This window comes from Podarcis raffonei, chromosome 12 (assembly GCF_027172205.1).
Source record: "Podarcis raffonei isolate rPodRaf1 chromosome 12, rPodRaf1.pri, whole genome shotgun sequence".
Taxonomy (NCBI): domain Eukaryota; kingdom Metazoa; phylum Chordata; class Lepidosauria; order Squamata; family Lacertidae; genus Podarcis; species Podarcis raffonei.
In genome coordinates this window covers 3,449,269-3,470,106 of record NC_070613.1, presented here as the reverse complement: position 1 = coordinate 3,470,106, position 20,838 = coordinate 3,449,269, and the positions used below count along the sequence as shown (strand labels likewise).

The 20,838-nt window shown below is 42.5% G+C and overlaps 1 protein-coding gene and 1 long non-coding RNA gene across 5 annotated transcripts in view; one reads left to right on the top strand and one right to left on the bottom strand.

The window, feature by feature from the left end:
• Positions 1–16,361, top strand: part of TWSG1 (twisted gastrulation BMP signaling modulator 1) — a 194,694-nt gene extending 178,333 nt beyond the window's left edge. Inside the window, exons 1-5 of one of the 4 annotated variants that reach the window (XM_053409436.1) lie at positions 256–395; positions 5,108–5,268; positions 10,312–10,411; positions 13,587–13,853; positions 15,428–16,361. In XM_053409436.1, coding sequence (XP_053265411.1) covers positions 5,149–5,268; positions 10,312–10,411; positions 13,587–13,853; positions 15,428–15,609 — 669 coding nt within the window. In that variant the 5' untranslated portion in view covers positions 256–395; positions 5,108–5,148 and the 3' untranslated portion in view covers positions 15,610–16,361. Of the gene's footprint in view, positions 1–255; positions 396–1,634; positions 1,756–4,384; positions 4,576–5,107; positions 5,269–10,311; positions 10,412–13,586; positions 13,854–15,427 lie in introns of those variants that run through there. The other 3 variants (XM_053409433.1, XM_053409435.1, XM_053409437.1) reach the window with 3 other exon arrangements.
• Positions 1–20,838, bottom strand: part of LOC128423885 (uncharacterized) — a 130,940-nt gene that overhangs the window by 64,614 nt on the left and 45,488 nt on the right. The gene's annotated exons all lie outside the window — the stretch shown is intronic.

Here is a 20,838-nt window from a genome sequence, read left to right as displayed (position 1 = left end):
AAAAATGGGCGGGAACTGCTCCGGCCCTTCCGCTCCCTCAGGCGCTCGCCTCCCCGGCGACGCGGCCCAGGGCGTCTCCTTCGCCCCGCCGCTGCCGCCCGTGAGAAAGGGCGAGGCCTCTCCCTCGGGGCCCGGTCCTGAGGAGAATTCTCCTCAGGCGGCGGGGCGTGTGCCTGTGAATGGCGGGGAGGAAGAAGAAGAAGAGGCGGAGGCGGCGGCGGCCATTCCTTCTTCCCGCCTCCTTCTCCTCCTCCTCCCTCTCACAGCCGGGTCTGGAGTGCCAGGCAGGCAGCGAGGCAGGCAGGCAAGGGGCCCTTTCAGGCGCCTCACGCTGCCAGCCGCCTGGCCCTGCGCGACCCAGAGGAGGCGAGGACGACGACGGCGACGGCTGCGGGGTAAGGGAGGGCGGGAAGGGGGCGGCCATTGGGGGGGGGACCGGCCCCAAATAATAGAGCCTCCTCCCGAGAGGATGGGAAAGTTCATGGGGGTTTTTTTGGGGGGGGAAGGGGGGCGGCGTTGTTTAAAGAAGCTCTGGGGAATTGGGCTCTTGGGGTTGGGGGGGGGAGGGGTGTTAGGGCAACTCTGGGGGTCCTCTCTCTCTCCCCACTCACAGGGGGAAATAATAATAATAATAATAAGGGCGTCGGGAGAAGGCGGGATGCAACACAAGCCGAAGTGAGGTTGTGAAAAGAAAGCCACTTTGCAAAAATGCAACAGTGCGCGCATATATGCGCGCACTGTTGCATTTTTGCAAAGTGACTTTCTTTTCAATATATATAGGTAGCCGTGTTGGTCTGCCATAGTCAAAACAAAAAAATTTTTTTCCTTCCAGTAGCACCTTAAAGACCAACTAAGTTAGTTCTTGGTATGAGCTTTCGTGTGTATCTGAAGAAGTGTGCATGCACACGAAAGCTCATACCAAGAACTAACTTAGTTGGTCTTTAAGGTGCTACTGGAAGGGGAAAAAAATTGTTTCAATATATATATATATGTGTGTGTGTGTGTGTGTGTGTGTGTGTGTATATATATATATATATATATATGTGTGTGTGTGTGTGTGTGTGTGTGTGTGTATATATATATATATATATATATATGTATGTATATATAACACAAAGCAACTTGTTGCTTTATCATTTCTTTTTTCCCAATATATATATATGTATGTGTATATTAATATATATTATATATATACATATGTGTGTGTGTATATGTATATATGTATATATATATATGTGTGTGTGTGTGTGTGTGTGTGTGTATATATATATATATATATATATGTATGTATATATAACACAAAGCAACTTGTTGCTTTATCATTTCTTTTTTCCCAATATATATATGTATGTGTATATTAATATATATAATATATATACATATGTGTGTGTATATATATATATGTATATATATATGTGTGTGTGTGTGTGTGTGTGTATGTATATATATAAAAAACACAAAGCGACTTGTTGCTTTATCATTACAGCATTCCCTCGTTGCCTTTCGCCGAACGGCTGTCTTAAAACGCCGATGTTACACTTTGCAAAATGCAGCGAGCTAAAGTTACTTTGCAAAAGGCAACAAGCTGAAATTATTTTGCAAAATGCAGCGAGCCAAAGCTATTTTGCATTGCATTAGATTGTTGTAAGATGTACATTTTTTGTTTCTTCAGCTTGTCAACCGGCTTGAGTATTGTAAGACAGAAAGACGGTATTCAAATTAAAAATGATGATGACGATGATGAAAGCACGATAGGTATTTGCAAAATGCAACCTTGACGCTGTTTTTCTTGATGTGAGCGTGCAGCTCTCTCTATATATATATATAAAGAAGGGGAAAGGGTGCAAATCAAGATAACATAATTTTGTAAAATGCAATATTTATATTGGTTGCTTTTTGCAAAACAACATTGTCCCAACACAGTTTCTTTTCTGTGTATGGGCCTCTTTTTCGTTTTCTCCTTCTCCCTCCTCGTCTGTCCCTGCTGCGAGGGTACCAGCTGCCACCGGTGCTGGTTTTATTTTTATTTTTATTTCCTCCTCCCAAACCCGCTCCAGCAAACCACGCCAGAGGTGAGGAGCTGTTTTCGTCTGTTTTTGGCTCGGGTTTGTCTCTCTTGGCCCAACACATTTGCTTTTTTTCCTTAGCTCTTCTTCCCTCCCTTGGAAGTCCAGTGTTTGTTTTTGTTTTTAAGGAAAAGGTTTTAGGATCCTCGAAAAGTTTCCTTTTGCCATCTCAAGGGGCTTAAGGGGGGGGTGTTAAAATTTGGCCTGGCTTCTTAAAAATAATTTTTATTGGGTTTTCAAGAATAAAATAGGTAAGCAGCGTAAGTTATATTTTGAATAAAGTATGCTGATACAATTGCATTGCACTATTCTACTGCCTTCGCCCTGCAGAAAAATGGAACTTTTAAGAACATTGTAAGCTCCTTTTAACAACTTTAGCTGGCTCCGAGTTCCTAGCATGTGAGTGGCAAAGAGGATCCTTTTATTATGGGTGAATGAGTGTGAAGGTAATTTCTGAGCAGCTTCCAATGCCCCCTGAAATGTGTCTGGGTGGGTAAAAAAAGCACCTACTTTTGAGTAACATACTTCTCTGTTTTATGGAACTAAGAAACATAGGTTCAAGCAGGTGTTACGGATTAATTTTCAGCATCCCCGTCCCTCCCCTAATAGCAATTTTTTACTGGTTTTTATGCCTCAAAGTTTTTAGGGCCAGAGTGCCTTTCAGGAGAGAAAGGTCCATGGCCATCTGCAGCAGCGTGCCTGAAGCCAACGCTATAAACAGGTTTCTCAAAATTCAGCACAGTCTTGCCAGGTTGCTGTTAGCTAAGATTATCAGGCCATTTTCAGGTGTGTCTTTCTAAAATCTAGAAAGCTGGCAACAGAAAATGTGTGATGGGGAGTGGAAGTACACTGTTAGCAGTCTGTGCGAGTGATATTCCTCCAGTAAGCATCCCATAACCATTGCTGAGGTCCAGAAAGCTGCTCTTAGGTGCTTATAACCAAGAGGGTGACATAAAGGACATTCCACGTTTCCTTAGCTTGCTCCAAACCCATCATGGTTTTGATTAATCAACCTTTGCCAGCTTCAGGCATGTGGAAGAAGCTCCCTAGCTAGGGAGCCAGTTTCTGGAAATGATGTAAGGACCCCTCCAGATGTCATTTTTTTATTGCACATGCATGATGATTCGTGCTCATGATGCTATTGGGGCAGTCATACAATATCTCACTTTATTTTCCCCCCTTTAAATTTTTTTTATTGGTTTTTCAAAATTTTAAACATTTTCACTTTAACCCTTTCTAAACATTAAAATAAAAGGTTCTTTCAAACCTTCGGACCTCCTTCCCTTCCTCCATGGGTTCCATATTCAAAGAAATTATATTCTTTCTTTTTCTGCATCTATCTGTTGTATACCCATAATTACCAAAGTTCATTTCACATTACAAGTGTCACTGTATCCCTGCCAATGATTTTAACTGTTTACAGTGGTATTTTAAATATATTAAAAATTTATTCCAGTCTTTTGAAAACACTTGATCTTCCTGGTTTCTGATCTTTCCCATCAGTCTCGCCATCTCTGTGTACTCCGTCATCTTGGTCCGCCGTTCTTTTCTGGTGGCTACTTCTTCCTCCTTCCATCCCTGGGCTAGAAGCATTCTCGCTGCCGTCGTTGCAGACATGAAAAGTCTTTTGTCTTCTCTTGGTGTCTCTTCACCTATTAAACCTAACAGAAAAGCTTCTGGTTTTTTAACAAAAGGTTTCTTAAACATTTTCTTTAACTCACTATATATCGTTTCCCAGGAAGCTTTTACCACTCCGCAAGACCTCTTTCCCTTTGCATTTCCAACACAGATTTGAACTACAGTGGTACCTCGGGTTACATACGCTTCAGGTTACATACGCTTCAGGTTACAGACTCCACTAACCCAGAAATAGTACCTCGGGTTAAGAACTTTGCTTCAGGATGAGAACAGAAATCGTGCTTCGGCGGCGCAGCAGCAGCAAGAGGCCCCATTAGCTAAAGTGGTGCTTCAGGTTAAGAACAGTTTCAGGTTAAGTACGGACCTCCGGAAGGAATTAAGTACTTAACCCGAGGTACCACTGTAGTTCTGTACATTTTCACAATTTTACTCGGTGTTAGATACCAATGGTATATCATTTTCATAGTTTTCCTTCAACAAACAGCATGCAGTAAATTTTAGATCCACTTTCCATAACTTTTCCCATGCTGAAAATTGTATATTATATCCAAAATCTCTGCCTTAACTGCTTCATCTTTTGGATACCATTCTAAAAGTAATTTGTACATTTTTGAAAGTACTTTCACATTATTTTCCAACAGATCTATTTCAGGCCTCGACCTCTGTGTATCAAAACCTTTTTTCTTATGTACTTTAAAGACATTGTTTAATTGATGATACTGTAACCAATCTGTTAATAACTATGTCTTCAAATGTTTTCAATTTTAGTTGGCCTTCTGCTGTTAACAAATCTTTGAGTGGACACTTACAATATCCCACTTTCAATACTGTTCGCGCATGCAATCATTTTGCGGTGGTCACTTCATTTCCAGTCAGTGCCTATCCTCTGACTTCCTGCTGAACTCCTGTAACTTTTTGTACCAATTACAATGCTGCTCTCCGTTCATAAACATGTGGCACTCATCTTGTTCTTTATTTAAAAGCCTTGTTTTGTAAATGTATACATCTAGACACCCAGTGTTGAGAAACAGTTTGGGGTTGTGTTAAAACACGTTCTCATTATTTTTAAATTGGAGGCAGTAATCTTTGCATCAGCTTCCCGGCTAGAACTTCCCCCTCCTACTTTTTAGCCACAATTCATTTATTTCAGGTCCTGTCCTTTCTCACTAAACCTTGATTAGAATTCAAAGTGTGAAGCTTTCTTTTTAAAAAAGTTTGAAGTCTATAGAAAAGTAGTCTAGGATTATTCAAGAATGGCTTTTGACACATGCTGGACTGAGTGTGGAAAACCCACAGAGAAAACAAAAAAACTGTTTTAGGAGCATGTGGTAAGGATGAAAGAGACCTAATTTCTGCTTCTGTAAATGTAGATGCTTCAATTGCTGCCTTTTTTTATATTTCAGTGCTGTCTGAAAGTTCCAGAAATCTCCCTCTTTCAAGAAAGATGAGGTTGTGGTACTGCACAGCGGCGGCACTTATTAGTTTGCTGTTCTTCTGGGTCCCATCCTCAATGTGCTGCAACAAGGCTCTCTGTGCAAGCGATGTCAGCAAGTGTTTAATACAGGTAGGAGGGAATACAATTTTTGTCGCAAATGGGTAGGAAAGTACAGGTTGGCTGTTAACAGCATGAATTTATTATTATTATTATTATTATTATTATTATTATTATTATTATTATTATTTGTACCCCGCCCATCTGGCTGGATTTCCCCAGCCACTCTGGGCGGCTTCCATAGAAACCAAAAATACACTAAAATATCACACATTAAAAACTTCCCTGAACAGGGCTGCCTTAAGATGTCTTCTGAATGTCAGGTAGTTGTTTATCGCTGGGAGGGCGTTCCACAGGGCGGGCACCACTGCTGAGAAGGCCCTCTGCCTGCTTCCCTGTAGCTTTGCTTCTCGCAATGAGGGAACTGCCAGAAGGCCCTCGGAGCTGGACCTCCGTGTCTGGGCAGAACGATGGGGGTGGAGACGTTCCTTCAGGTCTACTGGGCTGAGGCCATTGAGGGCTTGAAAGATCAGCACCAACACTTTGAATTGTGCTCGGAAACGTACTGGGAGCCAATGTAGGTCTTTCAAGACCGGTGTTATGTGGTCTCGGCGGCCGCTCCCAGTCTCCAGTCTAGCTGCCGCATTCTGGATTAGTTGTAGTTTCCGAGTCACCTTCAAAGGTAGCCCCACGTAGAGCGCATTGTAGTAGTCCAAGCAGGAGATAACCAGAGCATGCACCACTCTGGTGAGACAGTCCGCGGGTGGGTAGGCTCTCAGCCTGCGTACCAGGTGGAGTTGGTAGACAGCTGCCCTGGATACAGAATTGACCTGCACCTCCATGGACAGCTGTGAGTCCAAAATGACTCCCAGGCTGCGCACCTGGTCCTTCAGGGGCACAGTTACCCCATTCAGGACCAGGGAGTCCCCGACACCTGCCTGCCTCCTGTCCCCCCAAAACAGTACTTCTGTCTTGTCAGGCTTCAACTTCAATCCATTATGTGATGAATAAGTAATCCTGAAATAAGAAGCAAAATAAAAACGAAGTTTGTGTCGGCACGAACGGGAGTTTTTGTCTCTACCTTTCTTTCAAATGTTCATTTGTCTTACAACAAATAAAAAATCAGCCTTACAGTGGATAATATTGTGGAGTCAAACTGATTAATTAGATGAATTGGCACTCTAACGTGCATTTCATGCCTTTAATCTATTTTCTCTTCCCCGTAATATGAGCTTATTTGGGCAATGAATGCAAAACCTTGCCTTCTTTTCTCAGTAGAGTATAGACAATCCCCAACCTACTCAGAGTAGACATATTGAAATCGATGAACCAAAGTTAATCATAGTCCACTAGCACCTTAGAGACCAACTAAATTTGTTCTTGGTATAAAGCTTATACCCAGAACAAGTTTAGTTGGCCTCTAAGGTGCTGCTGAACTATTTTTTATTTTGACTGCGTCAGACCAACACGGCTACCTACCTGAATCTAAGTTAACCATGTCCATTGTAGGGCAAGCATTAGCTATAGCCCTTGAACAATATACAATGTAGGCTTTGGCAGATTTAGCATTCTGAGATAAATGTTAAATATCTGTAGGAGACTGAATGTGATGTGGTGAGGATAATGAAATAATGATGAATTGAAACTGCAGTAATGAAATTACTGTTTATCATAACAGCCAGGTTGTCAGAAGTTGCAATTTCAGAATAGTAATGCACTAATTGAATATGCTGGGTGGTATTCAGTGCTAATCCTAGTCAGAGTAGATCAGGGGTGGCCAACTCCCAAGAAACTATGATCTACTCACAGAGTTAAAAACTGGCAGTGATCTACCTCCTGTTTTGGGGGGTTCAGGTCAAATTTGTTGAGGTGTTTTTTGGGAGGAAGAAAGCCCAGTTTTTTAGGGGTTCAGGGCAAATACGTTGAGCTTTTCTTACGGGAGACAAACTTGTTGAGCTTCTTTGAGGGAGCCAGTGATCTACCGCAGATGTCCAGTGATCTACCGGTAGGTCACGATCTACCTGTTGGACGTGCCTGGAGTAGACCCATCGGAGTTAATGGAGATCACTAATTTAGGTTCATTATTTTCAGTGGGTCTGCTAAATTGAATACAGCCCAGTGAAAAATTATAGGATGGGCTAGCCACAGTGACTGGTGCTCTGCCAACTTCCTGGCTGGACTATCGTAATGCACTCTTTGTGGAGCTGCCCTTGAGGACTGTTTGGAATATACAATTAACTCGAGACCGCAGTGGCCGAAATGTTAACCTGTGCAGCCAGAATCAAGTAACACCCCTTCTGAAATGTTGGCAGTGGCTCCCTCTGGACAGAATGCAAAGTGTTGGTGTTGACCTGCGAATCCCTAAATGACTTGGGGCCCAAATACCTGAATTAGTGCCTCGCCCTGCAACAACCTTGCTGCTCTTAGACCTGGAGGGAAGGCCCTTTTCATCATCACCCAGCCAGGAGTAGTGCATTATGTGGTGAAAACAGGACGGGGCCTTTTCCGTGGCACTGGCTATGGGGTGCCCTCTCCCTTGCTTTTGTCATTTGGGTACCAAGTAAAAATTCAAGTTCCCCAGCCTTTGGGAAATTAATAGGAATTTATTCGCTGCTGTAAGTGGGAGAACTAAGGTCGTGGGCCCAACATAGTTCCTAGAAATCAATGATGACCCAACATAGTTAAACAGGAGTGTTTCCTTAAAACACGATGGAATTCTGTTTCTTTCGCAAAGGGTAATCTCAGAATAATCCTTCAAGTTACCGTGTGAGTTACCTTGAGGGCAGTCTGCTCTGAATCTTGTTTGTATGCGCAAGCTTAGAGAAGAGTGACTCACAAGAAGGACAAGCCCAAGACTTGCTAATTAAAGGGTTGGCTACACCCACCACCCTATTTTTAAAAATGTGTATTTAACTTGAGCAATATTAAACATACCATGCAAAAACTCTGATTACTTAGAATTGAACCCAGGGGTAATCTAGTCCCAACTCCTTGTAATGCAGGAAACACTTATATGCTAGGTTGTCTTTATATAATTATATTTTTTTTAAAAATAAGATGAGGCGAGCGCTAAGGTTTTTGATATGATAATCAGCTAATTCAGAAGATACCAAGACATTGTGTAAAGTGAAGGCGAGGTCATATTCAGCGCTTAGAGTGCAAAAACCTTAGTTAAGCCAATTTTAGTTATGCTGAATCCATGTCTCTGGCTCTGATTCTTTGTATATTTCTGCCGGTGGAAAATGCCGCTCCTATTATGCAAAACACAGTGTGTAAAATAGCCATGGTAATTGTTGTTGGCAACCATCTGTCTTGAGAGGCAATGGAGTACCATAGTACAGTGGTACCTCGGGTTACATATGCTTCAGGTTACATACGCTTCAGGTTACAGGCTCTGCTGACCCAGAAACAGTGCTTCAGGTTAAGAACTTTGCTTCAGGATGAGAACAGAAATCGTGCTCTGGTGGCGCAGCAGCAGCAGGAGGTCCCATTAGCTAAAGTGGTGCTTCAGGTTAAGAACAGTTTCAGGTTAAGTACGGACCTCCGGAATGAATTAAGTACTTAACCTGAAGTACCACTGTACTTTTAATTTTGAAACTTGACACACTTCAACATTGCTGCTTATGGGGGAAAAGCATCCTTCAGTATTGCTGGCTATGTTTGATGGGTCATGCCTGGGTCCCTTTGAAACTCATGGAACATTCATATCTGATTTAAGAGGAACGGATATGACTAACTTTTTGTAGGTTGAAGATTCCATGTATAATGAAAGCAGGTCCCTGAACTCAATATGCGGGAAGATGATTAAGCAAGATCCATTGCTCTAAATTCTTTCACTCTGTGAAGTAGAAGAGGCTGTGTTCATTATACTGCCTTTTCCAGAATGTGGGAAGGATGATCTGCATAAATATTTATTTTATCAGCTCTGTAACAGATGTGAATGAGATCAACAGTTTCTTGTCTTGAGACATGTTTCATTTGTGTTGCGACCCTGGATGAGTCTTTTAAATATCCTGTTAGTCATTTCTTCTTCGCTGAGAACTTTGGCTTTAATAAAGTTCTTGGCAGTCTGCATGTTAACCCATATATAGTTTATGTCAGGCTTCCTCAACCTCGGCCCTCCAGATGTTTTTTGGCCTACAACTCCCATGATCCCTAGCTAGCAGGACCAGTGGTCAGGGATGATGGGAACTGTAGTCTCAAAACATCTGGAGGGCCGAGGTTGAGGAAGCCTGGTTTATGTGTATCACAGTGAGCTAGCAGGGGGGGAAACTAGAGCTATGGAATATAGCTTGCGTACATCCTACTTTATTTTAAACAATACATATATACTTCCACTGGTGAGAATTTCATTAAATAATACATGGTAATTTTGTATAGCAGAAGTTACTGTGCTTCCAAATGGCAGTGGAGTCAAAAAGATGATTTCTGTTATCTGCACAGTACATAGCAAATGTGCGATTAAATACAGCCCCTCTTAAATAATGGTTTGTGTGGCTGTTTTTGCAATTGTATATGGGTAAGGAGAGCCAGTGTGGTGTAGTGGTTAAGAGCGGTAGACTCGTAATCTGGTGAACCAGGTTTGCGTCTCCACTCCTCCACATGCAGCTGCTGGGTGACCTTGGTCTAGTCACACTTCTTTGAAGTCTCTCAGCCCCACTCACCTCACAGAGTGTTTGTTGTGGGGAAGGAAGGGAAAGGAGAATGTTAGCCGCTTTGAGACTCCTGAAGGGGAGTGAAAGGCAGGATATCAAATCCAAACTCTTCTTCTCTTCCTCCTCCTCCTCCTCTTCAGGCTGGTGCTTTATTGCAGGTGTATTTTGCAACATATTTTTGACACAATAATGCCTTGGTGGTGGATTTATTCTGTTCTATGATTCCCCCCGCCCCCGCCCCCCAGCCAATGTTACCACATTATTGCTGTCTGGAGAGTCTATAGTGCAGCAAAAGTGGGGGGGGGGGGAGGAGACAACAAAGCAGAATATTTGTTTCCTATGTACGTTCCTAACAAAGCTTCCTATGTATGTTCCTAACTGTGGTAGTTGTGGGGGAAGGCATTTGTCTTCTGTGGTATTTTATACTCAGAAATATCTAAATGGTGTGTTGTGTTTCCAGGAGCTGTGTCAATGCCGGCCTGTTGAAGGGAACTGTTCCTGTTGCAAGGAGTGCATGTTGTGTCTGGGCACACTGTGGGACGAGTGCTGTGACTGTGTTGGTAAGTTCATTCGTTCCTTATCACCTAATACGGCCTTGGCTGCTTCAGATACTCATGTCGACTGCTTTGGATCTGTGGCTTTTAAGAGCCATGTCAATACAATAGAGCAGAGCATATACAGAACCCATGGCTTTAGGGCAGTGGGTTCCCAATTGGTGGTCCACGGGACCCTCTAGAGGACTGAGGAGTGGCTCCAACCCCTCCTCTGGCAGTTCTGGGGATTCTCCATCAAGCCTCCGCCTGGAGGGCCCCCCTCAAGGGGATCCCCAGCATTGGATTCAGGGAACCCTGCCGGCTACTCAGGGTCCTCAGCCTTTGGGGTGTCTGGTTCATCATGTCTGGCGCCCTGTCAGGGCTAGCCATGGCACTCACCGAGAAAAAAGTAGGGTATAAAGGTAAAGGGACCCCTGACCATTAGGTCCAGTCATGACCGACTCTGGGGTTGCGGCACTCATCTCGCTTTATTGGCCAAGGGAGCCGGCGTACAGCTTCCAGGTCATGTGGCCAGCATGACTAAGCCGCTTCTGGCAAACCAGAGCAGCGCATGGAAACGCCATTTACCTTCCCGCCGGAGTGGTACCTATTTATCTACTTGCACTTTGATGTGCTTTCGAACTGCTAGGTTGGCAGGAGCAGGGACCGAGCAACGGGAGCTCACCCCGTCGCAGGGATTCGAACCACCGACCTTCTGATTGGCAAGCCCTAGGCTCCGTGGTTTAACCCACAGCGCCACCCGCATCCCTAGGGTATACCCATGAGCTAGATTTACAGTCATACCTCGGGTTACAGACGCTTCAGGTTGCGTTTTTTCAGGTTACGGACGCTCTGAAACCCAGAAGTATCAGAATGGGTTACTTCCAGGTTTTGGCAATCGCGCATGTGCAAAAGTGCTAAGTCGCGCATGCGCAGAAGCACCGAATTGCAACCCGCACGTTCTCAACCCGAGAGTCCACTGTGTTAGGGAAGGAGAAACAGTTCTGCACATCTGTGTCTATGGTCCAGTTCGTATGTTGGAAGAGCGATATAGTTGCTGCTGCCCTATGAGCTGAATCATGCGCTATTCCAGTAACTTCCCCAAACAGGAACCACAGGACTGAGGTGCATGACGTCGCTCTTCCCCACATCAAGGGTGACTTGTTCCATAGAAGGGAGGGGGAAGCAGTGGTGTGTCAAAGAACTTGGTTGTTCATCCAACCTGTGTTCCACTTCACAAGCATACAGGGGAGATTAATTTCGCTGAACCGCACTGTTTTGGTAATTCATGAATTGAGCCCCCTGCTAGAGCCTTCCCTGCCCCACTGATTAAGTTTCCTTATGGCCGATGTTTCAGAGCCTTGTGGCTTATTTATGCAGTATTTCAGGCTGCTGTAGGCCAAACGGAGATGATGTTGATTTTTACCATATTTGTATCTGACAGCCTGTTCTCCTGACCACTGACCCAAATCCTGAATTTATACAGCCGAGGGTTATTTTGGCTAAATAGTCTGTTTTTCATGCTGTCTCCCGGGATGCATGTGAAGTGTGTTTTGGGGGGGGGGGGTCATGTGCAGAAGTTAATGATTCCCTGCATCTCCTCCACCTTGGGCTGGCCATCATTCAGCGCACCCCAGGAGGCAACGGCGCACTGGTTGAAAACGACTGGTGTAAAATAGTGAGTGACCTGCAGAATAAATGGATTGTGATGCCATTTTTGTAGTTTAGCAGCCAAATACAACAAAACAATTCTTCAGAATTTAGTTTCTACATCCTGTTATAGTCATACCTCATGTTACAGATGCTTCAGGTTGTGTTTTTTCGGGTTACGGACCGCCGAAACCCGGAAGTACCGGGTTTCGGCGGTTGCGTGGAAGCGCTAAATTGCACTTTGCGCATGTGCAGAAGGGCTGAATTGCAACCCGCGCGTGCATAGATGTTCTGCTGCAGGTTGCGAATGCTGCGCACGGCTCACACTCGCAACCCGAGTGTCCACTGTACTTTTAAAGTGTGTGTATGAGAGCGCGCGTGCGCGCACACACACACACACACGTTGTGTTCGGGAAAGTAATCCGTATGCTATTATTACCCTAAAGTAAGATGCTGGTGAGTTCGTACAGATGTGTTTTTCAAAGTGCATTAAATGAGGAAAGTGATACTTTCAATAGAGCTTTCATGCATGTGGCATGGAGTATATTTAGCTATGCTGTGAAATGGAAGCAGTGTCTCATGTGTCATTGACTATGTGCTTATGTCACACCTCTGGCTAGTGAAGTTGCTTCTGTAATTCTGGCAAGAGATTAAACTCCTTGGTAAACAAAATTGCATTCTTGAATTGTGATCAAAGAAGCTTTGCACAAATTGGATACTTTCCCAAGAAAAGGTGATTTGTAATTTCATCCTGTGTCACAAGGAGGCAAAAAAGGCTTTGGTGTCTGTGAGACAGAATAAGAAACGTGAGGTTCATAGTGTGTCCTCCCCCACCCCAATAAAAGCTGCCTACCCTTTCCCACCAGGCTTAAATGGAAGGTGATGTCTTGGTATTTTTTGCTACTTAAAGCACATTGCAGTAATCCAGCCTTAAGGTTACTAGTGCATGTACTACTGCAGTGTTGAAGTTATCCTGATCCAGATGTGCTGTTGGATGGAAGCTGGTAAAAGACACCTTGTCTAACGGAAAAGCTTTATCCTGGAATATCTCCAAGCTATGTGCTTGCTCCTTTAAAGGGATTAGCCATGCTACAGACTCAAGAATCACCCAAAATAAGTACAGTGGTACCTCGGGTTACATATGCTTCAGGTTACAGACTCAGCTAACCCAGAAATTTTACCTCGGGTTAAGAACTTTGCTTCAGGATGAGAACAGAAATCATGCTCTGGCGGCGCCGCGGCAGCTGGAGACCCCATTAACTAAAGTGGTGCTTCAGGTTAAGAGCAGTTTCAGGTTAAGAACAGACCTCCGAAACGAATTAAGTACTTAACCCGAGGTACCACTGGACCTGGAAGGTGAAAGGGGCAAGACGAACTTTTTATGTAAACTGTCTTGAGGGCTTTTCTACACTGTAAAGCGGTGTATGGTATGAAATAAATAAATAAGCTTCAGGTCTTACCAGCGCTCCCCACTCATGATTTGAAGTTGAACATTTCGCCTTTGCAAAAAATGCTACTTCTTATAGGTGCTTTTTATTTTGCTCACCTCCAGGTATGTGCAACCCTCGCAATTATAGCGACACACCTCCCACGTCCAAGAGCACCGTCGAGGAACTGCACGGGCCAATCCCCTCGCTTTTCCGAGCGCTTACAGAAGGGGACACCCAGCTGCACTGGAATATTGTCTCGTTCCCCGTTGCGGAAGAGCTGTCCCACCACGAGAACTTGGTCTCCATTTTAGAGTCGGTGAACCACCCCCAGCACCAGAACGTCTCGGTTTCAAGCAACAACGTCCACACGCCGTTCTCCAGCGACAAAGGTAAGCGGGCTGCTGTGTGAAAACTGAGCTCCTAGAACTGGGGTTGAGATTGTGTTCATTTGGAAAAGAGAGGAAGGAAGAATGATGCGTTAGCTGCTGTTTTAAAGTACAGTGGTACCTCTGGTTACGTACTTAATTTGTTCCAGAGATCTGTTCTTAACCTGAAACTGTTCTTAACCTGAAGCACCTCTTTAGCTAATGGGGCCTCCCGCCGCTGCTGCGCAATTTCTGTTCTCACCCTGAAGCAAAGTTCTTAACTGGAGGTACTATTTCTGTGTTAGCGGAGTCTGTAACCTGAAACGTATGTAACCCGAGGTACCACTGTACAGGCAAGTGTTGTCACAGTTCCAAAGTGCGGGGTTATGTCTGGTCCACGGATTATGGTGAATCGCTGCCTACATTTGAATCCCACGGCTTCCCTCAGAGAGACCTGGGAACTGTAGTTTGGTCAGGGTGCTGGGAACTGTAGTTCTGTGAGAGGGTAAACTGTTGCTCCCAGGATTTTTGGGAGAAAAGCTTTAAAATCAGGGGTCAGCAAACTTTTTCAGCAGGGAGCCGGTCCACTGTACCTCAGACCTTGTGGGGGGCCGGACTATATTTTTTTTTGTGGGGGGGAAATGAACGAATTCCTATGCCCCACAAATAACCCAGAGATGCATTTTAAATAAAAGCACACATTCTACTCATGTAAAAACATGCTGATTACTGAACTGTCCTGGCTTTTGGGATTCAAAATTTTTTCTTCTTCTTTTCATCTTCCGAAAACTAGGGGCGTCTTATGGTCTGGTGCGCCTTATAGAGCGAAAAATACGATATGTTGTGTCTGCAACCAATGGGTCTTTCGAACTGATTTTTAATACTTAGTGTTGTGTTTACTTTCTCTGCTGTATCGCAGCCCAAGGTCTCCAGAGAAGGGGGGAGAGATAAATAAATAAGAGCAGGCATCCCCAAACTCGGCCCTCCAGATGTTTTGGGACTACAACTCCCATCATCCCTAGCTAACAGGACCAGTGGTCAGGGATGGTGGGAATTGTAGTCCAAAAACATCTGGAGGGCCGAGTTTGGGGGTGCCTGGATAAGAGTGTACAGAGCAGGAGACAAAGATTATACTGATTTTGCTACTGCAGTAATTCCACACGGGACATACCGTATTTTTCGCTTTATAAGACTCACTTTTCCCCTCCTAAAAAGTAAGGGGAAATGTGTGTGCGTCTTCTGGAGCGAATGCAGGCTGCGCAGCTATCCCAGAAGCCAGAACAGCAAGAGGGATTGCTGCTTTCACTGCACAGCGATCCCTCTTGCTGTTCTGGCTTCTGAGATTCAGAATATTTTTTTCTTGTTTTCCTCTTCCAATAACTAGGTGCGTCTTATGGTCTGGTGCGTCTTATAGAGCGAAAATGCAGGACTTTATTTTAAACGTAATTTCAAAACTGACAGGTGTGTTTGGATCAAGGGAAAAGCTGTTCCATTCACCCTGAATTAAGCTGGAAATTAAGTTATTGGTTCCATTGTCTGAAAGATTGGCAGCTTGAGCTTTTCTCAGCAGACTAAAGTGCCTTTCTCTCTTCGTTTAGAAGCCACGTGCACGGTGGTTTACTTCGACGACTGCATGTCGGTGCATCAGTGCAAGAGCTCCTGCGAATCTATGGGAGCATCAAAATACCGATGGTTTCACAACGCCTGCTGTGAATGTATTGGACCAGAGTGTATAGACTATGGCAGTAAAACTGTAAGATGCACAAATTGTATGTTCTGAAGCCAGAAGCTGAATCTTCTTTTTTTTTCATAGACACCAAAGTTATTTTTTTATTGATAAAGATTGAGCTTGGGAGGATTGCTTGAGAATGGAATAGTTGAAACGCAGAGATGTACAAAATCTTAAAACCTGTAATTCCAACCCCACTCTCTCTAAATAAGGTAATACAATGTTAACTAGCAAATGTGTGTTTTCTTAAAATATTAACCAGGCTTATTAGAGTTTTCTTTGATTTGAATATGCCAACTTATGTACAGGATCGTCTCATTAAGGAGTGGAGCATGAAACTTGACAGAAATTGCAACTAGATCCAGAAATCCATAAACTCTGGAATTTCCCCAAAATTTCAGATTTGGACTGGCGTGTAGCTTGATGCAGCGCAACACACAGATTTCTATCATGATAGGTATTTTTGAAAGTAGGATGGCAATTACACTAAAGTCTCCATCCATCACCATTTGCTTAAAAGAAGGAAAGAATCGATATTTTTTAGATCAAAATATGTGTCCTCTTCTTTGTTTCTTGCTCTAGTTCAAAAAAAGAGAACATCCATCAATTGAAAATTAAAATATAAATCATAGTGAACTCAGAAATAACCGATATGTAAGCAACAAGGAAGAGATTTGGATGAAATGCAGTTGTGTCAGGATCTTTTGCTATTTTTCTTTATTATGTACAAATCTTACTGAGGCTCAATAAAGTATATTTTTAAAAGCCAGCTAATTCTATTTTTATAAAGTTTATATACTTGACACTTTGTGTTTCGCCCTCTTTTCTACTGTAGCTTTTAATAATATACTGTTTAGAGTTAACGAGTTCGCCGAGTCACCATTGGCAATCCTTACACTGAAACCGTAGATTCTAGACTCACAGAATTGTAGAGATGGAAGAGGGACCCCAAGAGTCATCTAGTCTAACCCCCTGCAATGCTCTTTCACACACAGGCAGTTTGTACATGATCCTAGGAAACACAAATAGGTTGCACAGGGGGAGAATGCTTCTGTTATCCAGAAGTGTTTTACCAAGAAAATGGTTCATTCTCTTAATTTTGTAATTATAAATTTTATTCATATTTGCACATATATCCAGGAAAAAACATAAACAGAAAATCCACCACATACCTTATACAAATTATATCCACTTCACAAATCATAAATAAAATACATAACTGAGTTAGTCTCAACTGAGCCTTGGACTTCCCTCCACTCCTTTGGTAAGTATCGAATAAATTATATAGTTGCGTACTTTTTAACTCTTTTACATAGGCCTTTCCCGCTGTTAATTTCAACCCCGCCAGTGTCACCTGAGATTTAGATTCCATATACATTAAATATTTCTTCCAATTATCATGAAATTTCTGTTCGTCTTGGTCCCTTATTCTTCCTGATATTCTGTCAAGCTCAGCATAATTTATCATTTTAACCTGCCAATCACTTATGTTGGGTATTACTTCTAATTTCCAATTTTGTGCTAACATAATTCTTGCAGCTGTCGTAGCATATAGAAACAAGATCTTGTCTTCTTTTTTAATTTCTTTACCGACCATTCCTAACAAAAAAGCTTCTGGCTTTTTGGGAAATGTATATTTCAAGATTTTTTTAAGTTCATTATAAACCAATTCCCAAAAGCCTCTCACTTTGCAACACGACCACCACATATGGTAGAGGTCACCTTCTACCTCTCTACATTTCCAGCATCTTTTATCCTTCAACTTATAAATCTTCGCTAATTTCACTGGTGTGTGATACCACCTGTAGATCATTTTCCACAGGTTTTCCTTTAGTGCCGTGCATGCCGTAAATCTCATATTCTTGTTCCATAGTTCCAACCACCTCTCAAAGTCGATGTTATATCCAATATCTATCGCCCACTTAGTCATAGCCTCCTTCACCTCCTCATCTTTTGTATACCATTCTCTTAATTTGTATATCATTCTATATTTTGTATATCATTCTCTTAATTTTGAGCCAACAATCAGCCAATATGCAGAATTGGCATCTGTCGAGACAGTAGAAGACTTCTTGATTTTTAAATTACTTTGGTACCAATCCAACCCACCCTGCTACTTGTTGCCTTAAGAATTTGGGACTGACCGGTCATCTAGAATTGGTTGGCTTCTGTCTCAGGAGACAGTGGAGGAGTGCGCCTTTGGGGGTGAAGTCAGACCATTGGAGAGTTACAGCGCCTGCTGTGGCCGTAGAGACCGATACAGGAGAGGCATGTTTTGTTGCAGCTGGGGAAGGTGGAGACGTCCGGTTGTGCTGCTGCAGATGCACCAGGCCGTTTCTTCTCTGCTCTCCCAGTGGTCATTCCTTCTCTGGTCACACAACCTGACTGTCTCCAGCCACTGTTACCCAAAGAGTTCTGGGAACTGTAGTTTTTGAGGGATGTAAACACACAATGCATTTAGAACACTCCCCCCAAAGAATCCTGGGAACTGTAGTTTTCTCCCTACAGAACTACCATTCCCAGCACCCTTAACAAACTATAGCTCTCAGAAATATTTTTTTGTGGTGGACGTGTGTGCTTTCCATGTATGGTGTGAACACAGTCTCAGTCTTGCCCTTGCTGTTTTTAAACCAATCGTAATTCTTTCTGTTACACGTCTGTAAATCCTGAGACTTAGGTGAAAGGCAATTCATAAATCAACAGAAATTACGCCACCGCTTTCTTGAAAGAAGAATCTCTTCTGTCTTGGAATGTTTCATATTCTGCAATAAATGATCTTGCAGATCAATAACGAGTTGGATTTAGCCTATTCATTTTTCTTCTATTGGATAGATATCTTTGGCAAAACTATGCGTAAAATGTGCTCAGTTGACCTACTAAAGCTTAGAATTCTCTTTTCTGGCTGCTGGTAGGGACTATAGACATTATAGAATAATAACTCTACATCTAATAGCCTTCTTTCCTTGGGGAAAATGGAACTCTCAGTTAAGCCTTTCCTCTTTTAGTTGCTGCTGTATTTACTGTGAAGTCACACCTTGAAAAGATAAATGCATTGTAAAACTTGGTACTGTCCAATTCATTGATGAGGAAATTTATGCAAATTGGATAATGAAAGCTAATTTAATAGCTTTGAAGGTACGGAAAATGTTTGACTTAAGAACATTCTACCTGTAAAACACTGTTACCTTAATGAAGTCAGGATTTTCTGCGTAAGAATCTGTTGCGGTGGATTCACGGGATCATCCTAATTTTATAAAGACTTTGAAGAGGAAAAAATAGATTTGAGGATAGTTTTATGTTTTGGTGTTAAAGAGACATTTTAAAACCTTGAAATATTTCCTATTATGGATGGTCTAGTTGATCTGTAATATTGTCATTTATAATACTGCCTAGGAATCACCCTGCTGTGAGCTCTGTGTACATACAGTGAAATGATTTATATCAGTATTAAATGCATTTTCTTATATTTACCTGTTTCACTTGGTATTTTAATAAACAACACTATTTAGCTGTGTGGTTTTCTTTAATTGTGTTCTCATAAGTAACTGTAAGTTTAGACCTTTTAGTGGTTTTGCCACAGGGAAAGAATTAGATGACCCAGTTTCACAACCAACCTGGTGGGAAAACTTGAATTTTGCAAATTTCTTCAGTGAGGGTCTTAAAAAAAATGGGGTGTGTGTGTAAGGAATTCAAATTTGCTATTATCTTTGTGATTGGACGACATTCAGCTTGTAAAATGTACGTTTGATAACGAAGCACATAAACTGCTTTCGGAAAGCCAAAGAATTTTAATTTAATTACCTTCTGAAAATGCCGGGTAATGCTAAATATTATTATTAATAATAATGATAATAAATATAACAGCAAGTACTTGACAATTATTTTAATTATTTCTATGCAATTTTACACACATCTTATTTACCAATCAAAACTAAATTTCATTTTTGGAACTTGAATGTTGAGAAATTCAACACGCCTTCCTGGTCCAGGTTAGGTAGGTTGCTGCCAGATCTGATTGGTGTTTGGAACTTTGGAGGAAGGGAAAACGTGGCGGTTGAGGTCAAGGCAGCGGCTGCCCCTCTGCCACCGCCATTGCTGCAGCATCAACATCCCAAATGTTTAGTATTTATTACTTACGTACGTACGTACTTATTTATTTATGATGTCCCCGGATTCATTGGAAAAAAATCTGGTAACCCTAATCTATCATGATGTTAACTTGCATTGCATTGGGAATCTGAAGAAGTGTGCATGCACACGAAAGCTTATACCCAGAACAAACTCAGTTGGTCTCTAAGGTGCTACTGGACAATTTCTTAATTATTTTATTGCATTGGGAAGTTATGCTCCAGGGCTCCTCTGTGTCATCACCTTTGGCAAGCTCAAGAAAGGAGATTATAAAAGCAGCACGCCTGCCTTTGATTGCATGGCGCTTTTAGGGTGTTCCAAGAAAACTGGGTGTGTTGCTGATGGATAATTCCCATTAATAACTCGCTTGGATTAAATTTGTGGATGGGAAACGACGTGCTGCTATATACTTTTATTGCACAGTTTTATTGCACATGATAGTGTTTTCGAGGTTACCAGCATGAGTTTGACCAAACTGCGGGAGGCAGTGGAGGACAGAGGTGCCTGGCGTTCTCTGGACCATGGGGTCACGAAGAGTCAGACACGACTAAACGACTAAACAACAACATTGCACATAGCCAAAGGCTGCCACAATGTACACAGAACCATTCAACAATTAAAAGGAAATATGCTGGATTAATACAAAAAAACTTAAAATATTTATATTATCAAGACATTACCTACTCTAAACAGAGCTATAAAAGTATCTTAATATACAGATTAAGACATTAAACAACAGAATTTATAGGCTAAAATCACCACATGGCCAAATAATGTTAATTAATACAATGTGCAATTACATTCGGAGTCTGATGATAAAGACAGAATATAGCTTGATGTAGATAGGGTCAAATAAATTCATCTCCTTTACAGTTGGTGGCTATCTTGGCTACCGTACTTTTTGCTCCATAAGACGCACCTAGTTTTTAGAGGAGGAAAACAAGAAAAAATATATTCTGAACGAAACAGTGGATGTATGTTTTTTGTGGTTCACGCTGTGGCCACAGACATGTGATCTGAAGGTGAATTTGGAGTGACCTGAAGCAAAAATCCTGAGGATCCATGTCGACCCGTGCTTTGTAACCACGTTTTTGCACCATTGCGGCCCCACGCAACAGTGGGTGCGTGATTTTTTTGGTGCAGGCTGTAGCC